This window comes from Heptranchias perlo, chromosome 22 (genome assembly GCF_035084215.1).
Source record: "Heptranchias perlo isolate sHepPer1 chromosome 22, sHepPer1.hap1, whole genome shotgun sequence".
NCBI classification, from domain to species: Eukaryota; Metazoa; Chordata; class Chondrichthyes; order Hexanchiformes; family Hexanchidae; genus Heptranchias; species Heptranchias perlo.
The window spans coordinates 32599698-32622871 of record NC_090346.1 but is presented as its reverse complement, the minus strand read 5'-3'; the positions used below and the strand labels follow the sequence as shown (position 1 = coordinate 32622871).

Sequence of the window (23174 nt, the reverse complement as noted above, 5' to 3'; positions counted from 1 at the left end):
ATCATCTTAAAGCTTCAGTCAAACAAATTTGCTATCTACCCAAAGTTTAGACACTGAGGAGAAAGAAAGCAAATCTACAGCTCCTTCCTTAATCTTTGTTAACTATCTCAACATTTGTTAATTCTCCCCAGTGGACCATTATGTTTTTGGGTATGGAGATGTACGGCAATTAATGGTGTTCTCTTGGCACCCTAGGTAAAAGTTCAGTTTGTGCCGATTTTCTTTAGTTTTTTCCCTTTACAGTAGCAAATAATTGCCACAGTATCTACATCCAAATAACTTATACTATCTTAGTTTACTTTAGTTGTGTTTGTTATGGAGCCAATTTTCCTGGTCTCCCACTGCCCCAGCACTGGACAGGTGCAGTGTTTATTTTATACCCCCCCCCAGGGAAGGCCCACCCTTCGACTGGGCCTTGCGCCTGTAAAACACTATATATAATTGATCGACCTTCTTCTGGGTGATCCTGCATTGAAGTACCAATCCAGCAGAATCTCGGTAAAACTAAACAGGAGGCTGGGAATACCTCACTCCACCTCATTCACATCTCTACGATTGGTCCATGCCTACTACGTGCACCAGCTCCCAAACGGAAGTTTGGTCCATATATCTCAACCTTTTTCTCAAACTAGTTTCATTAAAACATAATAAACAAATTACTAATTCAAATGTCTACTGAAAAAGACTCAGATTTTCTAGCGTTGAATTCTAAGTGAAGGTTCACTATTTTTGAAGATTATAAACTATTCTCACTGCTGGATACCTTAATTTCAGCAACCCTGGAAGAGAAGAGGCTGCGGGTAATATCTCGTTCCATCTCCCTCTTGCTCTGCTTGCTCTCAGCTTGCTGTCCTCCTCCACCATACACAGCACCAGCAAATCCAATTTCACCACCTGCAGTCCAATCCACCAATGGATCATACACAAACGCTTCCAGCAATGTCAAGAGGGTCTCTCGACCACGTCGCATTATTTGGACTACCTAACAGGGAACAAAAAAAACAGCTGGATGGAAGAAATTGAAGTTGGACAGTGTCTGCAAGCATTTTATTTTATATGGTGATGTGACATGATTTATACATGTATATATATGCAGCACTAAAGGACTGCTGTAACTTTCAGCTAACAAACTAACCTGTTCACAAGAAAGTCTGAATAATCCTTCAACTCCAGTCACACCAAGCGCTGTTTCAATATTTTGAGTCATTCTGAATGGAACCTTCTCAGGAACCCTTAGGCTTTTGCCTAAAAATATTTAGAGCAAAAAATGTCAAACATTATTGTACAAAAAGCAGGATGTAACACTGCAGAAAAAAAATTCAGTATACACAAGTACCTTTTTCAAAACAAACATTGTAGTCAATATGCACCACTTCTCCAGTTGTCATGTCTATAAGTACATTATCCAAATGTCTGTCACCAAGTCCAATTATGTAGCCCACCATGGACATAACTGCAGTTGATCTTGCATATGACTAGGAATAAAATAGCATTCATTATCAAGACACAACAGAACGAGAAAAATTTCAAGCAATCCACCTTCAAGATAAGCAAATTTCTGTACTTTTTGTTCTGTAGAAGTGAAACAACACAAACTAAACTACAAAAATGGAAAACTATGTTTAAAAAAGCTAACTCTATACACGGATTTCAGACTGAAAACATCATCCTGAGAATTAGTTGCTTTGTTGCACAGTATGGGGAGGATACTCAAGGAACGATGATTCCAAGAGATAAAACAGGTTTCTCATCCCATGAAGATTCAAAAGGAACCTGGAAGAATGGATCTGACTTCAACAGGTTTTACAGTGCTTGACAAATTTCTAAGATTACTCCATGAGGCACTTTTGCAGATAATTTATTGGTTAGTATTTCTGAGGTTATGCAAAGATGCAGTGGTGGACAGACAGAATGATCCTCAACTAATCTTGGGTTTCTTACTGCCTGTTCATAACAATGCAAGCATATACTCCACCACCCGCTTAAATAAGCGAACCTAATTTTTGAGCTCTATAGTAAACAAGTACCTACTCCAGGCGGATACATCAGTGCAGTGTTGACGGTGTGCTGCTTTATTAAAGGTGCCAGCTTTTAGGAGGGACATTAAACTGTGGCCCCATCTGCCTGTTCAAGTGTGTGTTAAGTGATTCCATGGCACTATTCAAAGAAGAGCAGGAAGATCTCCAAGTATCATGGCCAATATTTATCACCATCACCAAAAAGCAGATTAAATCATCTCATGGCTGGGACCTTGCTGGGTGCAAATTGGCTTTCACATCTGCCAAAATAGTTATTATGCCTCAAAAAGTAATTCATTGGCTGTGAAGTGTTTTGGGATGTCATGAGGTGCGAAAGGTGCTATATAAATATAAGTTCCTTCCTTCCAAGCTGCTGCTCCTTCAAAGAAACTGACAGCAAAACAAAGAAAGACTGAGTACCTTCCACTTAAAGAATCAGACACCATTTTGTGGAGGTATTTAGACAAGGGCTTCAATATCCCCCTATCTTTAGATCACAAGATGGAAAAATGTTGAAATACTTGGAGTTGGTAACCTTTATTGCAACAGTTCAGTTAAACACAAAGCTTGTTTCCAAGTGTACAGCTTTAGGTTGCGTATATTATGACTCAAAAAGGTAGGTGCACAAGCTCATGTAAAATCAGGTTCAGGTCCTGACCCCACCTCGGGACCATATTTCCCACTCATGAACCTGGAAACAAGAGGGTTTTCAATTAATACTTCTTTTGGATGAAATGATTCTGATAGTCATTCCAAGAGGGCACTTGCTATTTCTTTGTGCCCTTTACAGTACCCACACAATTTCCTTGACCAGACCCTCCACTGTTATAAGGCATTACAACATCCACAAGAATATTCTCCAGAAACACATCAGTAAAGTTGCAAATTTAACAGGCTGAAAGAGAACAAAAGCATTTTCTAAAGTAACAATAAGTCAGAGTACTGGACCAACTCACTAAGTCTCCCAGATTTAAACTCAGCTTTGGTATTACCCAAATGGCTGAGTAAAAACCTGGGAATAGATTCACTTTAGCAACTACACCAAGTTATTGTCGATTACCAAATGTGCCAGTCCATGCAGACTGACCAAGCATAACGTTAGATTATCAACTGCCTAAAATAGCGGTACAATTTTTCCCGGAAAATTGATTAATTATCTGCAAAATTCAAATGCAAGTACAATTTTGAATGATTTCCTATGTATGAAAGACTATACCATGCTAAATGTGGCAAATGTGCTGATGTTGCTGCATTCAATACATTATTGCCCAAATGCTTCACTCATGTATGTATGTATAGGAATTGTTTACATATAGGTGAAGAATGAAAAGGCAATAAGTATTCATTCAGGACTTCAAACATTTTAGAAGGCTTTTCTCATACCTGTGTAACACCCCACCACTCATCTGGAGTAGTACATGAACACCATAGCTCTTTTGCAAGAAGATTTGGTGGTGTGGACTCCATCAGTTCTTCTAAGACTGAACTCATTACACTCAAAGGCCAATCACGTCGTGAGACATCAAGGTTAAGACCCACTGATTTTAAAGCTGGTCCAATTTTGCTGTAGTACAGCTCACTGGGCCGGGGTACCAAAGCAGGATTTTGAGTAGTCTGGTAAGAATCTTGGTTCTAGAAAAAGAAATAAACACTCTGAAAGAATGAACAATTAAAGTCTTACATTTATATAAACTTTCAGGGGAAACTAAGAGTTTTGGTGGCACAAACTCAAGGGCTCCAGCCTCCCCAATGGAACCGCCGATCTCCTGAATGCCAGGGATCTTTCCCACGGGCCCCCAGCTGTGGTCTCCTGCTGCTTAATTTCTACTTCCACTTGCCAGCCAGGCAGTCAATCTGGCCGGGTGTCGGGTGGGAGTCAGCAAAGTGTTATTTAAAATCGGCAGGGCCTCCACGTCCCCGGCCTTGCCAGGTTCGTCGCCCACTACTGGGCTCCCCCACACCCTTCCAGCTCTCCCGTTAATATCAATGCCAAGATGTATACAGGGAGATTGCAATGGTCAAATTAAAAGTCTTGCACATGTTCGCATACCATTTCTTTTGGTAAGTGGATATTTACAATTACATTTAACAATGAGGATAGTAGTAATTAAGGCTGTCAAATAGGGATTCACTCAATTCTACTGCACATGATTATGTAAGACAAACATTTAACTAAAGCATTACCATTCTTCGAACTGGAAACTGAAATGCAATGATATCAATAAACCAAGGCAACTAGAACTACGTTACACCAAAAACAACCCTAACCGTAAGAACTGAATTTGGAAACATTTTGCTCTACCTTCTGTGCCTGTAAAGCAGCTTCTCTTTGTTGCCAACGCTTGTAAAGTCCAAAGAGAGGAGTGGCGCCATCCACCCACTGAATGAGCCCTGATCTTGTACCCAATGGCGTTACAGAATAATGTCTGGCATGGAAACGTGGAGTCTCCTGGTGATTAATCTTTATAAACATGGTATTTACAATCGACAAGAACTGCATTATTCGTTCATCCAGATGCAGGTCTTCCAGCCCTGTGAATAGAAGGAATAGGATCTGGTTATTTACATCAAAAAGTTTGCACCATTCAAATTTAAAAGAACACAGGTAGTTTTCATTAGAAACCACATCAGGCAATATTCAATTCTATGACTACACAAAATGTGAAATCAAATTTCTAAAGTTTAAAGTCAGTAAGATGGGTCAGTGGATTGCCAAAGGAACTAGAAGTATCAAACTAAAATACACTAACCTTAAGAACTGAATTTGATAACATTTTGCTCTACCGTCTGCACCTGTAAAGCAGCTTCTCTGACAGTACACTATATAGCCTCCTTGACCTAGTTTGCTTATAAATCCACAAACCAGTTGCTGAGAAGCCAACACTAAGCTACCAGACCCGTAGAGCTATTATTCTTGATACACAATTGAAAAATGAACCAATCCTATCCAAAGGTACACTTGTTTTTTTAAACTGCTCCAATGCACGAGAGCAAAACCTGGCTATGCTGGGTTTGAATTGGACATGATGCAATGGCAAGAAAGTCAGGAGGAAGAGCCCAATAAGTAAAGATAATTCTCCCCTTTGAAATTGCCGACAGCATTTCTCACTTGAGGTTAAGTGGAGTCTTCAGTCAAATAAAGCTTTCAAAGGCACTTTCCCAATAAAAGCAGGGTCTGCACCAAGCAAAACTTTTATCAGTTAACTATGCACTTATATAATTTGGAAAGGAGCCATAAATATCTTGGCAATAACAGGGTGAAACATTTAAAATGTTTTAAACAGCAAGTGCTTATGATTTCCTGTTTTTCCCTCCCCGAATTCATTTGACAGGCTAGTTAAGTTGTGCATTGATAATGAAGGATTTGTAATTTTTCTGAAATTCTACACCAGGGGAAGTAGCTCCAAAGTTGGTCCTCTCTTAAAAGTAAATTACATATCAATTGTAACAACGTGACAGTTAACATGTGTCAAACCAGACAGCACAAGAAATGGTTTCTATTCCTCCCACCCCCTCAGATCCTACCTGTGAGAATAAGAAAACAATTAATGGAGTACTTTAAAAAAGAATCACATTAAGTTTGGTATTAGTGGTGTAAAAAATATACATCCATTCTCATTTTACCTTTAAACAGATATGGGTAGTTTTTCCCATCAGAGCCCAAGAACATCAGTTTCTTTGGTTTTGTTTTGGTGGGAAGAATGGTAATGGTATTGCCAACACTCTGAATTGTGACTGCATCCCTTGCTGAAATTTCGCCAGGCAAGGCAATTTCTGTGTTGGACATTGCAGCCATTCGTGGACTGATTTCTTCCAGATGCAACAGGTAGCTGGTACGTTTCTGAGCTCTCTGTTGTAAGTTCAGCATTATCTGTAATGTGTTAGAAACGGTGTACGTTATTCTACATGCATCGGAGGCCTTTTTCATATGTACATCAATACTGAAGAAAAAAAATACACTTTTGCTTTGTACCAACTGCAATACCGTTGACCTCTCCAATCTGCCATGACTAGGTTTCCCAACTCTAACCTCAATAGCATACCCTTCAGTGTCATATTCACTTTTCCAGTTTCCACCCAGCAGTCAAATAATATTGTAACTTTGAAGCTAACATGATGATTAAAATATGCTCCTAGACAGCATAGTGGATTTCAAGAGAATCAAACTCCCAGCCTAACACTAAAAAAAAATTGAAACCCCATCACTGAACACTCAATCAAATTTCCCTGACTTTGCTATCACCAAGTTGCTGTGGTAGGCTTTATTTCAAAACAGAAGAAAACTGGTTGAAGAAACTAGCAATCTGAAATCTGTATGAGCAAAATTCAAGCAGCACATTCCATCAAACTGTGCACACTATTCCAGTGATAATTTTTATTAATCAGTAAAAGTTAATTGTGAAAGATCCAGTCAATTACGCTCTTCCACCAGCAAACTGTTCTGCTACAAATCTTACCTGTTTAAATGGCAACCAACTGTTGCTAGGATTAGCAGGATTGGATGGGGTCTTTAGTTTTTCCAAAGCATTATTAATTGGTTCTCCATAGGTGTCCTGAAACCACTTTTCATGAGGAGTTTCTGCTGGAGCTGAAGTAATGCTGCACACATGCTCCAATGCAAATACCACTGGCTTCATCAAGGCTGTGTGTTTTTCCCTCATAATGGCCATCTTCTCTTCCCTAACACAGAAGAAGTTAGGACTGAAACGTGTCACATTTAACAAGGTCTTTTAACTGCAGAATACATTAACAGCTCACCCCAAATTAGTCTAACATTTTGGTTGAAATTCCACAAACATTAAAGATAATTCCTCACCTAAAAACATATACAGCTGATACAGAAGGATAGTCACAAGTTATGTATTAACAGGGCTTCACAAGACGTTCTCTGCATTAGCCCCGTTATGGAGAAGGAATCAGTTTACTTGTATGCAAACTGAGATGCATATTCTGGTTAACACATTCAAATCTAATCAAAAAGCTAGTCCAAATTTTGAGAAAAAGGAAAACTGAACAAGGGTTCAAGGGAAATCTGAACCATATTGAGCTACTTATTTATTAAGTATCCAGTTCTTCAGATTAACCATTACAGCAGATAAAACTAGAAAATAATTTATCTCCTTCAAATATGATCTCAATAATTTCGTCAAAATAAAAAGATTTCTCCATGTATTTATTTCCATAAAACAGATTACTTCCATTAAAAACATTGTATGGTTTGACTTAGATTACTGGTCTGAACTCATGTACAAAGATACAAAAGACTTTCTGCAAATTGCTCTGGGTGATACTTTGGGCCAAATTTTGCTGTGGAAGGGCATCCGACGATATCTGCTGTTAGACTTACCCTTGCACGTTTAGGTTTTAAAATTTTTTGCGTGGCAAGTTGCTGAAACTGCGAGCTGATAACGGGGCAGTGAAGGAAACAGGGCATCTGGGACCTGAGTGAACAGGGCAAGCAACTGTGTATCTCCTTAATCAATCAGATTGATGGATTGTGAAATACTGCAAATACTGAGAAGGAAGTGTAAATTGGAGTGGGTGAATTCAATGTCAAATTAGGTACCAAAAGAGAAGGAAAAAAAACAAAGGAAAAGTGAAAAAAATATAGAATTTTAATTTAAAATTTTACATTTTTAAAATCTCTAACAATTAAAACCTGAAGGAATGAAACTCCACACTTGTAATAGTTAACTTTCAGTGCCAGAGAGGTTGATTGGCAGAAATTAACACTTATCATGTCATTAAAAGGATACTTAGACTGGAATGGACAAGACTTAACTTTGTGGTGAGTTTAGTTCATATCTACCATGCAAATACAGCAACTTCATGCCACTGGCGAGGCAGACAACGAGATGTCGTTTTCACTGAGCTAACGGTGGAGCTGTGCAACTTGAACAGCAACTTTTGGATATTTGAGTTTAACCACGCATCTGCCCCTCGCCTGAAGTTGCTGTACCATTTGCGCATAAATAACGGCGAGCACCATTAGCCTCACCGTTATTTTGACAGCAAAATCTGGGCCTGAATGATTCCGAATACTTTGACTGTTCCAATTCTATTTACACTATAGCTAGCCCCATAAATAACAACGTTTGACTTGAATAAGTTCCCATTCGTAATGCAACAAATATATGGTTGAACTAGTTGGTTGGACTTATCCAGCTTTGAAACACTTACTTGCGAAGAGTATTATTGTTTTGAACCCTCTTCACCTCATCCTCCAATTGCTGAATGCGTCTTAGCACATGCATGTGTTGTTGCTGAAGAACTCCAAGCCAGAGCTCATCCCACAGTACAGTAATTCTCCGCAACTCCCCAACTAGCATCTGTACCTGCAGTAACAGCACATTAAAAAAGATAAAATAGATTTGATTCTTAAAATCAAAGAACACCATAAATTCACATCATTTGTGTTACCTGAACACTAAGATGGCTGCCCTTAAGTCTATATTTCCGTCATATCTCAAATTCTGGAAATCACATTAGCTTAAAGAAAGCACCCTCAATTTTCAACTGAGCACAGCTCGGCAAGATCACAAAGGACTAAAAATATAAAGTAACTATGGCTCTTCACCATTTACCAACTATAGTCAGAATTTGAAGAAGTGTCAATTTGCTGTGCTCCATATCAAGCCATACACTCTGCAATCCCATAACTAATGTCAACGTCTCATTTAATATTTAGTCATCTTTACCAGCTGGTTCCCAAACTTGAATTACGAGGCATTAGTGCAAATATTTTGTCTTTAAGCAGAAGCTGATCGATGGGAATAACTGAGCTTTATATGAAGAGGATTTAAGAGTGTTGCACATAATATGTATAGTATTTTTCCAAGTTACCGATAATATGAAAGTTCATTATCCCCAGCTTGGGAGGCAAACCTGTGAAAAGCCAGGTAATAATACTAAATGTTGCTTGCACAATTAGTTACACAAAATTGCCAAGAACTGTGGTTGCTATACTATTTTACGAAACATTCTTGGAGAAGGAAACAGTAGGAGGACACCCCTACCATCTCTGAAAAAGTTTGCACTAGTTCCTTTTTCCAGCTCAGACAGCTCCCAACTCGCCTCTAAGACAGCCCAAAGCTCTGGCTCCAGAATGTACATAGAACAATCCTTGTAATGTACAGCATCAAATATTGGGAGGAAAGCAGAGACCTGAAATGGCAGGTCTCCATGATCCTGAAAATATCCTACAAACACTAGGTTCTCCTAAAAGTGGGAAAGATTGGTATTTTTAAATTATAAAAAGAACTTGCCATTTCAATTTGTGGTACAGCACTAGATTGTCCGGTGGCATTTTCAGATGTAAGATTCTGAAATGTGTTAACATAATTTACACAATACAATTCCAGTTTTTAAGATTCACTGAATCTCTCAGTTCAGCAGCTGACACCCTCTATATCAAACAGCTTCATTTCCCAGTTTCAATTATTGGTTAGGAATTCATTAAAAAGAAACATGTCAATTGAATGTTGTCATCCAACTTTCTTATGTCCACTAACAGCTATCAAGAGGAAGCAGAACATTTTCACCTTTATTCTGGGTTAGAAATGGACCAGGTTCCAGGTCTGGACAGATTTTGGATTCAGAAACCCACTAAAATGGAGTTCAACAGTCTGAACAGAACAAAAAAAAAAATGACAATTCTAACTGCAGTTTAGTGACAATGGTCACAGTACCTGTAAAACCATGGTAGGATTTGCTGATGACAGCTTATCTACTATTGTGCTATAGCAGTCCTGCATCATGGCTTGATCTTCATTAAAACAAGTTTTCTGTTCATCTTTGATACTATCTTGTGACCCAGGCGGACTATTTTCTTCACATTCGCCTCCGGACAGAGCTTCAGCCTGGATATTACTCAGCAGGGTAGGAATTGCAGATGACAACTTGGCTCCTGAAGGAGAAGCAGCGCAATATTTCTTTAGATGTGAAAGAACAAGATTTACTATAAATAAATTGAACTGACATAAAAGGCAGCAATCTAGATTATCCATTAGAGAGCAGCTTTCTTAACATATGCTCCATGATTTGATGTTAAGGGCTGCTTATTTCTGAAATTAATCTGGCACAATTGGGACAAGCTTGCTTTTCCCATGGTGTCAAAATATTCAACACTAGAATAGAGAAAGTGGACACTGATCGGTCAGCTAATTAGGCATCATCATATATCTTTGGCTGGGACATCCTGCACATCCAATTGAGCTCATTTGGAGAGTGAAAAAGGAAAATTTGAGCTGGGGGCAGTGAAAAGTAGTCTTTAAAAAGTTAAAAATGAAAAGTTGATTTTAGGTGTTCAAGCTTTGAAAATGTACAAAAACAGCATTTTATTTGATTAGAGTAACCTACTTATTGAAAAGAGAAATTTAGGATTTCTGTAATCAGTTAACATATCTTCATTAACACTACTAATGCCTTTACCAGTCAATTGCAGGTTGCGCCCCAGATACAGACAGAAATGTTAATTACCAGAGGACTGGGATTCACCACTGAGTGATATTGAGCCAACAATAGCAGGATAAAGGATAAGATGAGGAGAATCCTGAGCCACACGACACAGCAGATTGCAGATGCTCTGACGTACATATACCTCAGGGTGATTCAAACGCGAGAACAGCTGTGGAATAATACCTGCAACAAAAACCACAACAAATGTAAGGAACATTTTGAAAACAGTAAACCGTGCTACGAGTTAAGACACACAAGCATCATTATAAATTCAAGCCCCCAGCGTTCTGAAATATTTTAACATGCACAAAATGTTTTAAAATATTTCAGATGCAAAAAACTTATGCATGGTTCTTTTACACTTTAGTGTTATGCTAAATGCTGTTATTGCAAAACATACACTTATGTTGCAAGATTGCTAGGTTGATGACACAAGTTATTGTTTAATGAATAAATATATGGAGATAGTTTAAAGCTCAATTGCTACTTGTTGAATCCAAGTCATTATCATTGAAAATACAGTGCTAAAGTCAGTGTAAACAGCTTCCAGTCCTAGAGAAACCCGCATGTGAATGGCTTCTTGTTGCATCAGTGTCATTAGCTCCAATCCAACATAGCTGAGTGAACCCCTCAGAAACTTTAGTATGTTACGGAATTGGTATGCATCACCTGCTCATGTGCTCCTGGAGAGCTTCTCTGTACATTCCGCCTCTAACCACCTCCCCTTGACATTCAACGACATTACCATCGCTGAATCCCCCACCATCAACATCCTGGGGGTCACCATTGATCAGAAACTTAACTGGGCCAGCCATATAAATACTGTGGCTACAAGAGCAGGTCAGAGGCTGGGTATTCTGTGGCGAGTGACTCACCTCCTGACTCCCCAAAGCCTTTCCACCATCTACAAGGCACAAGTCAGGAGTGTGATGGAATACTCTCCACACGCCTGGATGAGTGCAACTCCAACAACACTCAAGAAGCTCAACACCATCCAGGACAAAACAGCCCGCTTGATTGGCACCCCATCCACTCCCTTCACCATCGGTGCACCGTGGCTGCAGTGTGTACCATCCACAGGAGGCACTGCAGCAACTTGCCAAGGCTTCTTCAACAGCATCTCCCAAACCCGCGATCTCTACACCTAGAAGGACAAGAGCAGCAGGCACATGGGAACACCACCTGCACATTCCCCTCCAAGTCACACACCATCCCGAACTGGAACCATATCGCCGTTCCTTCATAGTCGCTGGGTCAAAATCCTGGAACTCCCTTCCTAACAGCACTGCGGTTCAAGGCGGCTCATCACCACCTTCTCAAGGGCAATTAGGGAAGGGCAATAAATGCTGGTCTTGCCAGCAACGCCCACATCCCATGAGTGAAGAAAAAAAAAATTCCAGATGACACTAAGTCTAACAGATGTGCGTACCAGATGTACTGTTCCTATACTAGTTAGATAGATAGAAATGGTAAGTATATGTTTGAGTTTAAACAGTGAGCACATTCCAACAATCTCTTCAACCAAGCAGCAGAGAGAATTGTGTGCTTAATAGACCTCTAGGAATCACACTGCCACTAGAGACTTGCAAATTACATCAGATCCTGCTGTCATAACTATTACAGAATCTCATTTTTTGGCTACTTTGAAAAGATATGACTGATGGGAAGTTTCATCACACTTTAGTTTTCAAAATATATGGAGAGTTTCTTATGATCTAGAGAGTTACTTTTACATTTTGCTTATTGCAAAAGCCAGTCAACAGCATCAGGAGACTCAGAGGAACATTCCCATAAGGAAGGCATTAATTTGCTAATGTTTTAATTATATGATTGCTTTGTTCTATTCAGTCCAAAGGGATTTTACAAATAAACGACAAATGGATTTGCATCTAGTAGTTAGGCTGCAGCCCACTGTGGGTTTTTGAATAGGTGCTTTCAGAACTATTTCCTGTTAGCTGTATACAAATTCAGTCTACTGAATCGGACAGATTGTCGGGTAGTAAACTTTAAGGCAGACATTGCAGCTCTACTGTCTTCAAAACCTCCAGGTGAGTGACAGTTATATGATCTGGGTACAAGGCATTATTGCTGTCCTCCATCATAAGTCTAAGCTTCCACGGGTATATTGCAGGGAACATGCTTCCAGATCAGTACTTCTGAGGCCACCTAGCTACGGGTCGGAGACTATTGGGTCTGATGAAACCCCACATACAAGTTACATTATAGACTCTGATCTAGGTCTAATATTACTGAGAGATTCAGCATTATTTGCTATTTTTGTATAAAGAACATATAGACAAAGTTCTGTTGATGACTAATTAGTTTTATTGTCTGTTGTTTCTGCTTATGTCACTTTTAATAAACCTGTCCATAGTTAATAGCCTAAACCAAGGTCTGAGTGTTTATTCTACAATTTCCCAAAATCTAAGGTCACAAGAGGCCTAGTGACATACGCAGTAAGTTAAATACAGTAACATGGGTTTCTGTTCAACCCCTGGGCAATGCTATAATACGATATAGTGTGTGTAAAGTCACACTACAGTTCGTAAGGAGTCTGATTTTTGATGCTGAGCCAAAAAGAACTCTTTGTAAAACCCAAAAATGTACCAAGAATTATAACCACTACAGAACCTCTCTGCTACTTTGAGAACACATCATATTTAAGGTTTCACTGGGTCACAGCATCACTTCAATTCCCAACAAGGCTGCCTAAATGTTGTTATAGTTGAACTAATTTCAATCTGCTCTTAGAAGTTTAAAGTTCAGTATCAGCAGTGATTTGAGATGACACAATCACACTATTTAATACTTGCCTCTCCAAGGAGCTGTGGGGGTGGTGGCTAGACCATGCTCCAAGCCCTCCCTGAGTTCGCCAGCATGCTTCACTAATAATCTTAACAATCTTAAAGTAGCCATAACAATGACATCATCATTGCTTTGCTTGGTGGGCATATTATTAAGTACCACCTTCGGATCTTCACCATCCACGTGAACCTGCAAAGATTACAATATAGAAAAACACATTAAAACTCAACATATTTCACAAATCTCATTACAATCCCCAAAATTAAGAGTTGGCTAAAGTGTTAAATACAGGCTCAGGTTCAATTACATCAGATCCTGGAATGCATAGTGAAAGCAGGCAATATTCTAAGTATTTAAGGTTGTGGGGGTACAGGAAGAGATGGAGGAAGTGACTGCATACACCAAAGAACAGAATTTTACAAAAATGAATATAATACTATATAAACAAAGAGCAGTTTTAAATCAAATGTAGACTTTCATTATTTGTTCAACTTCCACAAGAACATCCAGTCATCCCACCGAGGGGTAGTGTCTTAAGAAAATTCTATCATGTTGCTACCATTGTAGTCAGATGACCGGACTCCAGAGATTCATTCTGAACTGCACTAGTACTTTTCCCTTCTGTTGTCACTAAAGGGAAACTTTTTTCTGGGATGTTCTCCCCAGTCCCCTTTGCTACAAATTGGCAGATTTTAGTAATACTAGTTTTGTTAATAATTTTCAAAAATATTTCTTCAAAGTTTATTCACTTTTACTTTCAATTGGTTACCAGTAACATTGTCCTCTTTTGATACGAAACTAACTCAGTACAGCCCATCAAGGTTTACCTCAGTCAATTCAACTTTCATCAACTAAGCTTTGGCCCTCTGTAGACATCAGGTCCCGTTTTTTTTTTAAAACTTGCATTAAATATCACAAATCCTTAAATCAGTGATCAATACCTACAATTCCCCCTTTCAGTCTGACACTGCATGATTTTCAGAAAATGTGAACCCTTCTCCAAAAGAGTTTGATATAACCATTCTGTTCACTCAAAAGCTATCCTGGCTACAACAAGCTTCCAGGTCTGTTATAGGCATAGTTACACCTCAAGTTTGGCTTCATCGAGCATTCCACAAAAGGTGCACTAGTCAAGTAGCATTCCATGCTAATTTTGCCTGAATTAGGCACTATTGGGCCTCACACAACAGTACAGTTTGTAACGGTCTAAAAGTAGTCGACTTAAACTCTGCACCCATGTGGATCCCAACTGCTACCAAAATCAATGCACATCAGAGATAAGTAAGTTCGAACACCCCTGCCAACTTAGCTCTCAAAAGAAATAGAGAGCAATCAACCATGATAACTTTGTGACTTTTTAAAATGATCAATACTCTCCCTTCAGCCACCAAGAGCCTCTCAGTACATAGATGGCTTTGCTAATGTGTGCTATAGCATGCCCCTCCAGCAGTGGTACCAACAGAGTGCCAATTCTCTCACCAGCACAAGTCAGAGGTGTTTTGGCATTGCAGCTACTATTCTGTGGTAGCAGCTGATTTGCCAGAGAACAGTGGACTTTATCCTGAGTTACAGGTAGAATATTCCACTCTTCATGGGTTGCCCCAAACATAGGAAACATTCTTACATTCCTGATGTTTCACACATCTCCTTTGGATGCCTACGGTCTGTTTGCTTATCCACTCAAAATCCAAATCTTAGTTTCCTAGGGTTAGTGAGAATACAATCAGAGCTGGCAGGTGCACCTGAAAGGCAGACATGCCCAGATTTCAACTCTCTTCTCTGACGTGGAAAATAAAAGATGCTGGAGAGAAGTTACTTCAAACTGTTTGTGACTTGCTCCAATGGGCTCCTGTAATAATCAGGAATATTTGTTTACACAGTCTTTTGCTGACTCCTCAATTTTTTTAAAAGAGAAAGCCATCTACATAAGACAAAGCTCCAATTTCTCATAAAAGCAACTGGACGTGAAATTGTATATACAGGACATTCTACAACAGTTGATCATGTCTTGTCAGAACTATCAGGCAAAGTTTATTCACCAATTACTCTGATTTTTTACATTACATCGAATGTACAGCACAGAAACAGGCCATTTGATCCAAGCCGGTGTTTATGCTCCACACGAGCCTCCTCCCACCCTTCTTATCTAACCCCATCAACCTATCCATCTATTCCTTTCTCCCTCATGTGTTCAGCTTCCCCTTAAATGGATCTATGCTAGTTGCCTCAACTACTCCTTGCGGTAGCGAGTTCCACATTCTAACCACTCTCTGGGTAAAGAAGTTTCTCCTGAATTCCCTATTTGATTTATTAGTGACTATCTTATATTTATGGCCCCTACTTCTGGTCTCTCCCGCAAGGGGAAACATCTTCTCTACGTTTACCTTATCAAACTCTTCCATAATCTTAAAAGGCCTTTATCAGGTCACCACTCAGTCTTCTCTTTTCTAAAGAAAAGAGCCCCAGCCTGTTCAATCTTTCCTGAAAGGTATAACCTCACAGTTCTGGTATCAATCTAGTAATTTTTTTTGCACCTTCTCCAATACCTCTATATCCTTTTTATAATATGGAGGCCAGAACTGTTCACAGTACTCCATGTGTGGTCTAACCAAGGTTCCATACACATTTAACATAACTTCCCTCTAGTAATGAACCCCGGTGCTTTGTTTGCATTTTGTATGGCCTTATTAACTTGCTTCACTACTTTATGATGTGTGTATCTGTGTAATAAAGCTCATTGCATTCCTTTGCCACCAGAGGTCCAACAGATACTGTGTACTCAATATGTGGGAAATTGCAGGTGTGAACCTCCATCCTCTCCCTAAGCAGTTCAATGCTTTAGTGCAGGGTTGTTGTCCTCTCATCTCTTATTTTGGACAGACAGCCAGCGTTTGAGACAGCAAAGACCTGTCAACAATTACTCCAAAGCAAGAAGTTTATACGGACAGAAAGCACATTTCCCACAACCACTAACGTACTCGTATATCATCTGTGGTGTAGCGCAATTCTAATCTTTGTTTAGAACAAATACAATAATTGCTACAACCACTTTGATGACCTTCCTATAGTCTGAGGTACAGTAAAAGAAAGATACACTGAAAACTTCTGAGTCAAGCTATAGCTAATGCTATGGACACCTTTGAACCTAGAGCTTAGCTGAGAGCTAAAGATACCATACTCCACAAATATACAGGTTGAAGGATTTCAAATTTTCCTGTAGACCTCCCACAGTGGCTTTTAGATTTACCACTTTGTGGAAAGGTTTTCTGGCTAGTAATTCCAAGCTACACAAGAAATGCCATTGCAAGGAGGATGCTTAAGAGCACAATAAACTAGCATCGGATCAGTGGCATACCAAACAAGCAAAAAGACTTCCTTTGGACCACAAAAGGGTTCACCCAAGGAATTATTTAGGTGCTCAGGGTACAGAAAAAAAGTCTCCACGAAGTCACCAACAAACCCAGAACCTTTAATGCAGGATACATCAGGAAACTTGAGCAAATGAGATCCTGTCAGATGAATTAGTAAGGGCCATTGTCTACATTTTTCAACATCTCCCCAAAATTCACAGGTGTAGTTTCTGAGGACACTACAGACCAAAGAGCTGCTTGTGCCAAGATGTAGAAACTGCAGATTGCAGGGCTATAGGAATAGTATCAGCCCAGGAAATCTTTATTTCTGCGACTTTGGACAACCAAAAAGTACAAGAATTACCAGTTCATAAAGAACTCCTTAATTTTTTTTAAAAAGGAAAAGCTCAAGATACTAATTTTTCCAAACATTAATCCAAGTGGTGTTTCCAGGAACACTCAAGTCATGTACTGCAAAGGATGTGTATTTTCATCTAAAAACTGAAGAATCCTACAGGAAAATAGCTGAAGTCCCATGTGGATGAAGTGCATTACGAGTACAGGGTAATCTCATGTAAGCAAGTCAGCTGCCAGGGCATTTAACAAAATATCCATCAGCAGAGGCAGCTTTCTTCAGGAATGCAGCTATCCTATCCTGATGAGAGCTCATTCCTGGAACCTGCAGTTCAAGAACCTTTTGGGAATATTCCTCTTGCTTATGATTGGGAACAAATGTCAACAGCAACTTTCCTTTACAGGAGCCTCTTCCAGATCACTTGAGCATAGCCTCAGTACCACCAAAAAAATGATTTGCAGTTATGGTGGATGCTTCCCTCTCCACATGTAATCAGATTCTAGAACTAACGGTAGAGTATACAATCTGCATCTGAAACTCGCCCAACAGTTAACGACTCAGGCCTCATTAAAGAGGCACATCCAATGTCTGATGATTATGGCCTTGAGATGAACATTCTCTGTGGATTACTTATGCCATTTTCTCCATTATTTCTTCTCATGACCAGGATAAGTCACCTTCTTGGAGGAAGGCTGGATCAAAGAGTACGTTTCTAATCAGAACTTCAGCTTCTTTCTGGGCCTTAGAAGGTTATGGCCAGTTGCAGGAAAACCCTTCCTGCAGTAGCTGCAAATTTTTAAATCAGGAACTTCCTATCAAAATCTAGTAAGATATTGTGCTGGCACAAATCACTCCAGCCAAGATATTGGCCAGAGGAAGATTTCATTGACAGAAGAAATATAAATATAACATATTAACTGAAAAAAAAACTGAAAACTGCCAAGTTGATAGAAGACGATCCAAATAAAACAATATCAACTGGATGGATATTTAATGGCTGATAAGTGTCCCATTTCATTCCCCCCCCCCCACTCCAACCATGTGAAACCGGCAAGAACCAGTTCTGATGAAAGTTAATGTTTCAGGTCGATGACCTGTTTCTTTCTCCACAGATGCTGCCTGACCTGCTGAGAGTTTCCAACAGCATTTTCTGTTTTTATTTCAGATTTCCAGCATCCACAGTAATTTGCTTTTGTGTAAGAATGATAAGAAATTTGGTTACTAACCTGACCGGCATTCAGTTTAAGGAAAGTGAAGTATGCTTTGCAAGAAAGCTTATAAAGGTTGAATATCCTGTCTACAACTTTTCTCCACACTTCAATTAGTCCTTCTATCACAGTGTCATCCTGGTCAGCAAGCCATGGGCAGTTAGTCATCAACTGCCGCCAAATAACCTCCACCATGTCATCTTCTTCATCATCATTTATCTGCAGGGCCATGTCTTCATCCTGAATACAAGTTTTAGACTTAGCTCAAGCTACAGATTTCAGTTCATATCAAGAGAAAGAAAACCAGAGCTAAAAATCTTACACTAATTACCTGGAAAACACATTTCAAAAACATGCAAATTTAATTAAAATAATTTTTCTTGCAACAGTTTATGTCCAGTTGTCAGATATATGGCTTAGATTCATTATTTTTTGATACAAAAATATTTTGAAGCAATTTCCCTTTATTACCTACAGATGACCAACAGAAAAGCACACCCTTTTCCAGCGTTTACCTGAATTCCTGTTGGTCGACACATAGCTTGGCCCAAAATTCCATAAATAGCTTCTTTGTCTTCTTCAGATGTGTTTTCTGGAAGTAGACTTTGAACTTCTGTCTTCTCTCTGGCCAGAAGTGGCACACCTTCACCCTGACTGTATAAAAGTCCAACCCAAAATAAGATTTACAGATCACAGAATATATCAGAACAAAACTCACTTGAAAATGTACTTTAGATGTTAATATTGCAGATATTATCCATTCTTTATACTAAAACAAAATGTATGTGGTTCTTGTAAATAGGTCAATATCGACACTACACAAATGATATACCAAAAATCTTATATCTGCAAACAATGCCTATAAAACGTCACTTCCCGTTGTCCTGTTTTTGTCACACTGTGCATCAGCTTTTCCCATTACAAATTCGTATGTACACATTTATAATGGAAACTGCCTATGTAAACATGTCACGCTGTAATTACACCATTCCACCAATTTTGGATCTCCCAGTTCCTCAGGCCTGCGCTGCAGAGGAACTCCTATGCGCCAACCAACTCTGCTTCCTAATTTTCCATTAAGTTTTCCTATTTAAGTATTAATAATATAAAATCAAAGTATTGTATAAAAATAAAGTATAAAATGTATGAATTTAAAATGGGGACTGAATTATTCTTCTATGCCATAACCCCAGTTCACCTGAAGACTACACTTGGTCTTGACTCCCCATGTGCAAAGTCATGGGAGATTGAATAGTTTAAAAACAAAATCACCCACACACTTACCTAGCATTATCAACCACTTTCCTGCCCCATCTGTAAGCCCAACTGGCCAATGCTGCCCAAGACTTGGCTATTTCAGGTGCTTGAACTGCTGATAGATGATACAGCTGCCCTAAAATGAAGTCAGGTTCTCCAACCCCAATATTCACTGAAATTGGAAAAATTTTAATTCAATCTTAATATACTTTTAAAAAGATGCAAATCTTTTGCTCAGTGGTGTGAAATTAATGTCAGTACACTTACCTGTTGATTCAACCACCATTTTGGGGCAAGCCACTTCCTCTATTAAACTAGGAGGAGTCAATTCAGCCAAAGTATTTATGTTTTTTGCCAAGGTTGGCAGGCCAGTAATTGATTTTTGTTGCTGAGCCCTGAAGACTTGCTTTAGCTGGGCAGACATTTCTTTCCATTCTGCCTGAATCCACTTGGTCAATGTGAGTATCGACTTGGCAACTGCAGATTCTGCTTTGGCAGATTTGCAATAGACTATGGCACAAGAACTCAGCATTTCCATGGCATGTGTAGAATGACCTATTAACAATGATCAAATGTTTCAGATACTCAATAATATCTCAGCATAGTTTTATTGCATCAATGAAGGTATAACGTATCCTTTCAAAACAGTTTACTGGATAGAAATCAAAACAAAGTTAAATATTAAAGTACCACAAATTTTGTTATTCATATAAAGATAAGAAAGCACAGGCAACAACAATGACGTTGGTTCTTGCACATGATTACTGGTGCAGTCTTTTCCCTCCCCACCCCCCATGGATACACAAAGGCCAGGTACTTCTCCACAGAAAGCAGTAAAGCAACACGCTGGAGCACCAACACATGTGGCGCCATTCCACTGGCCAGGGGAGGGGGATGAGAGGAAAAAGAGATTGGTTCCCTTAGCTGCTGTTAAATAGCTCCTTACAGCCAGTTCGAAGCAGCACTGGCAAAGGCCAGGGAAAGCAGCTGGCCTCATGGTTGCCACAAGTGTACGGCTCAGTAAGAAAGGTAAAAGTATATTTTATACTCTCAGGAGGGGAAAGCAAAAAAGTTCTCTTGGACTGTTGCACAGCAGAATGGAGAGGGGTTTGAAAGCAAATTGCCTGCCTGCCCTTTTTGCTAAAAAGAGACTTAAAGCAGGGACCAAGATGATGAAAGACAGAAAACATCAAGATTTAATACTATCAAATATTCATTACAAATACTTTCTTTGCTTACCTGCAGTGTACAACAGCTTTGATTTCTCAATATCAAGTTCTGGTCCCCACTTTTCATTAACAGTGCCATGCAATGACATCTGTTTGAACAGATGGACTAAATCTTGTGCTGTGTTTGCATCGGTCAATGAAGTCTTACTACACTGCTCGAGGAGTCTGGTGGCCAAAAGGACATTTCCCTGTTTGCGAGCAAACTTAACTGCTGTGAGCCCAAGTTCCATGAGATGCCCATTAACTGAAGTGCTGGAACCTGAACAAAAGGAATATTTTCAATGGATTTTTACATCATCAGTTGTGTGTAATTTTGAACATTTAAATTGCATGTCAGCCAATCAATACTAAAACTGAATTTTGCAGGTGGACAAGTTTTTTCTTTACCTTCTAAAGAAATACAATATGAGGTTTAACATCTGAAAGACTGTATGGTGGAACCTCCTTTGTCTGCATTTCTGGTTAGCAGAATTTCCTATGACAAGGTCTTGCATAAGACTTCACCTCATTTCACAGTTATTTTTATTTGTATTGCACTAGTTTTCATTCCTGTGCCTACAGTTTAGCTAGCAAATTTAGGGGCTCAATTATCTGCCAAATATTATTTACCCAATGGGAGGAGACCGGGGAGCAAGAAAGGAGGAAGGTCTCCTCCATTACAGCAGATAATGCACATTCCACTGAACAGTTTTTGATGTAGTTAAGTAATAACTAATAAAGATACCTGGTGAATATGAAGTTTAATTCTTATGATGTCACTTTTGTTCTGATCACATTAAATCATTCTCTTACCTTTCAATTTTTCAGCTATACGAGCTTGGTACACGGTGTATCTCAAAGCCTGAAGCCATGGACGGACATCATGCTGTTTACAGGATTGTAGAGCCTCACTATATAGTGGCAGAAGACAATCCTACACAGACAATTTTGTTAATTTATATAATTTCCATAATTCCAAGTCTGTACAAAATGCACAGTCGTTCCCAATTATGGCGCATTCATGCCACAACTGAAATGCTGGGGTGAAGTAGTTTTCACTTTGCACCAACACTGCAATTATAGTGAAAGGGGCCTGAATCCAGAGTCAGGACCCAACTTGACACCAGAGCAAAGTGGAGTGAAACTCCCTGGAGGTCGTCAAGCAAGGTGTTATCAGTTTTCTCCACATTAAGCAACGAACTCCTAATGCAATTTGCACTGCACCATACCCAGCATTTTAGACAATAACTGAAACGTCTACCCAAGGAGCCCAATTGAGTCAATGAGTGACAAACACACAATTTGATGCTATTTTGTCCTGGAGTCTCACACAAATTCTTGGCGAAGCTGGCAGCTCTAAATAAACTGCCCTTTTATTGCATTTAACAGTATGGCATGTAATCCTAATAGATTAGAAGAAACAAAGTCCTTTTAACAAGTCCATTCTGCTGGAACTTTAAGAAACTTACCTCTGTGGACAGTTTGTTTGTCACAGTGTTCTCAAGTGCAGTTGAACAGTACAGCTGTAGAGTGCTCATCATTGGCAGAGATCCCGCCATCGATAATGTGGATAGTCTCAGCGGTCCAACAGCAATTCGTGCCATCTGTTTCAGATACCTGACTGTATTTCTAAATCACAAAAATTTGTATTAACAGCAATTCAAATATACTCAAGTACAGCTTAGTTACTTTTGGAAAGCACAATTTCCATCAGTTCTTAGCTTGAGCGGGTACAAAGTAAAGTTTTTTTTCCCCCACAAGTTCCTAATTCATCCTGGCTGTCTGGTTAATTCACCTTTGCTCAGTGCTTCGCTCAGTCACTTATGCAGCTCCCTATGGGGCATTGGCAGTGATCAGGGAATGGTGGGAGCATAGAGAAGGATTAACGACAGAATTTTAAAAAAAGTCGCAGTAATTACACATTTATCAAATTAATTTTCTGTAGACTAAAATCATGATTGGGTTTTATTAATGAAACTTTAAGGAAAGGTCACAAAAATAGCATTTATATTATTTACCCTAGCATCAGAATTCCTAAGCTGAAACATAAAAATATCTTAAGCTACTAACAGCTGCTCGATAAATCAGAATGATCACTACCAAACTATTCTCAGACTCATTATGTGCAATAATGTAATAAAAGTTTGTTAAATGCAGCCAAGTAATTGAGCTGTAGCTCTCCAGGAATAAAGATACGTGATGCCTGCAATTATTCCTTTATGTGAGATGCTCAATTGCAGATTAAAAAAAACAGAAACATGGGTGCATTTAATGTTAATGCTGGACAATGAAAACTGCCAGGCATTAGAGTAGAGTAAAGATCACACTCCACTCGTGTCATCTGTTCTGGCGATGCCACCTTTCACACCAGTGCTTCAGATATGTCTTCCTTTTTCCTCAACCAAGGAGTCCCCTCCACTGTAGTTGACAGGGCCCTCGGCCATGTCCAACCTATTTCCCGCACTTCTGCCCTCACCCCTTCCCTTCCAGAACCATAAGGGTCCCCCTTGTCCTCA

General features: G+C 39.3%; 1 protein-coding gene and 1 long non-coding RNA gene across 4 annotated transcripts in view; one reads left to right on the top strand and one right to left on the bottom strand.

Moving 5' to 3' along the window:
• The window catches only part of LOC137340632 (uncharacterized), a 74422-nt gene extending 61571 nt beyond the window's left edge, over window positions 1-12851 (top strand). The window contains exon 3 of one of the 2 annotated variants that reach the window (XR_010966839.1): window positions 10452-12851. This is a non-coding gene — a long non-coding RNA (uncharacterized lncRNA). Of the gene's footprint in view, window positions 1-9531; window positions 10419-10451 lie in introns of those variants that run through there. The other variant, XR_010966841.1, reaches the window with a different exon arrangement.
• Window positions 1-23174, bottom strand: part of smg1 (SMG1 nonsense mediated mRNA decay associated PI3K related kinase) — a 134471-nt gene that overhangs the window by 45496 nt on the left and 65801 nt on the right. For both annotated transcript variants that reach the window (XM_068003214.1, XM_068003215.1), the window contains exons 28-45: window positions 22128-22287; window positions 21472-21592; window positions 20690-20938; window positions 19718-20005; window positions 19478-19622; window positions 18709-18847; window positions 18212-18433; window positions 13289-13469; window positions 10497-10658; window positions 9707-9924; window positions 8199-8353; window positions 6476-6698; window positions 5643-5889; window positions 4321-4550; window positions 3402-3650; window positions 1337-1475; window positions 1136-1245; window positions 764-982 (exon numbers count right to left, since the gene is read on the bottom strand). In XM_068003214.1, the coding sequence (XP_067859315.1) occupies window positions 764-982; window positions 1136-1245; window positions 1337-1475; window positions 3402-3650; window positions 4321-4550; window positions 5643-5889; window positions 6476-6698; window positions 8199-8353; window positions 9707-9924; window positions 10497-10658; window positions 13289-13469; window positions 18212-18433; window positions 18709-18847; window positions 19478-19622; window positions 19718-20005; window positions 20690-20938; window positions 21472-21592; window positions 22128-22287 (3457 nt within the window). The remainder of the gene's footprint in view (window positions 1-763; window positions 983-1135; window positions 1246-1336; window positions 1476-3401; window positions 3651-4320; window positions 4551-5642; window positions 5890-6475; window positions 6699-8198; window positions 8354-9706; window positions 9925-10496; window positions 10659-13288; window positions 13470-18211; window positions 18434-18708; window positions 18848-19477; window positions 19623-19717; window positions 20006-20689; window positions 20939-21471; window positions 21593-22127; window positions 22288-23174) is intronic.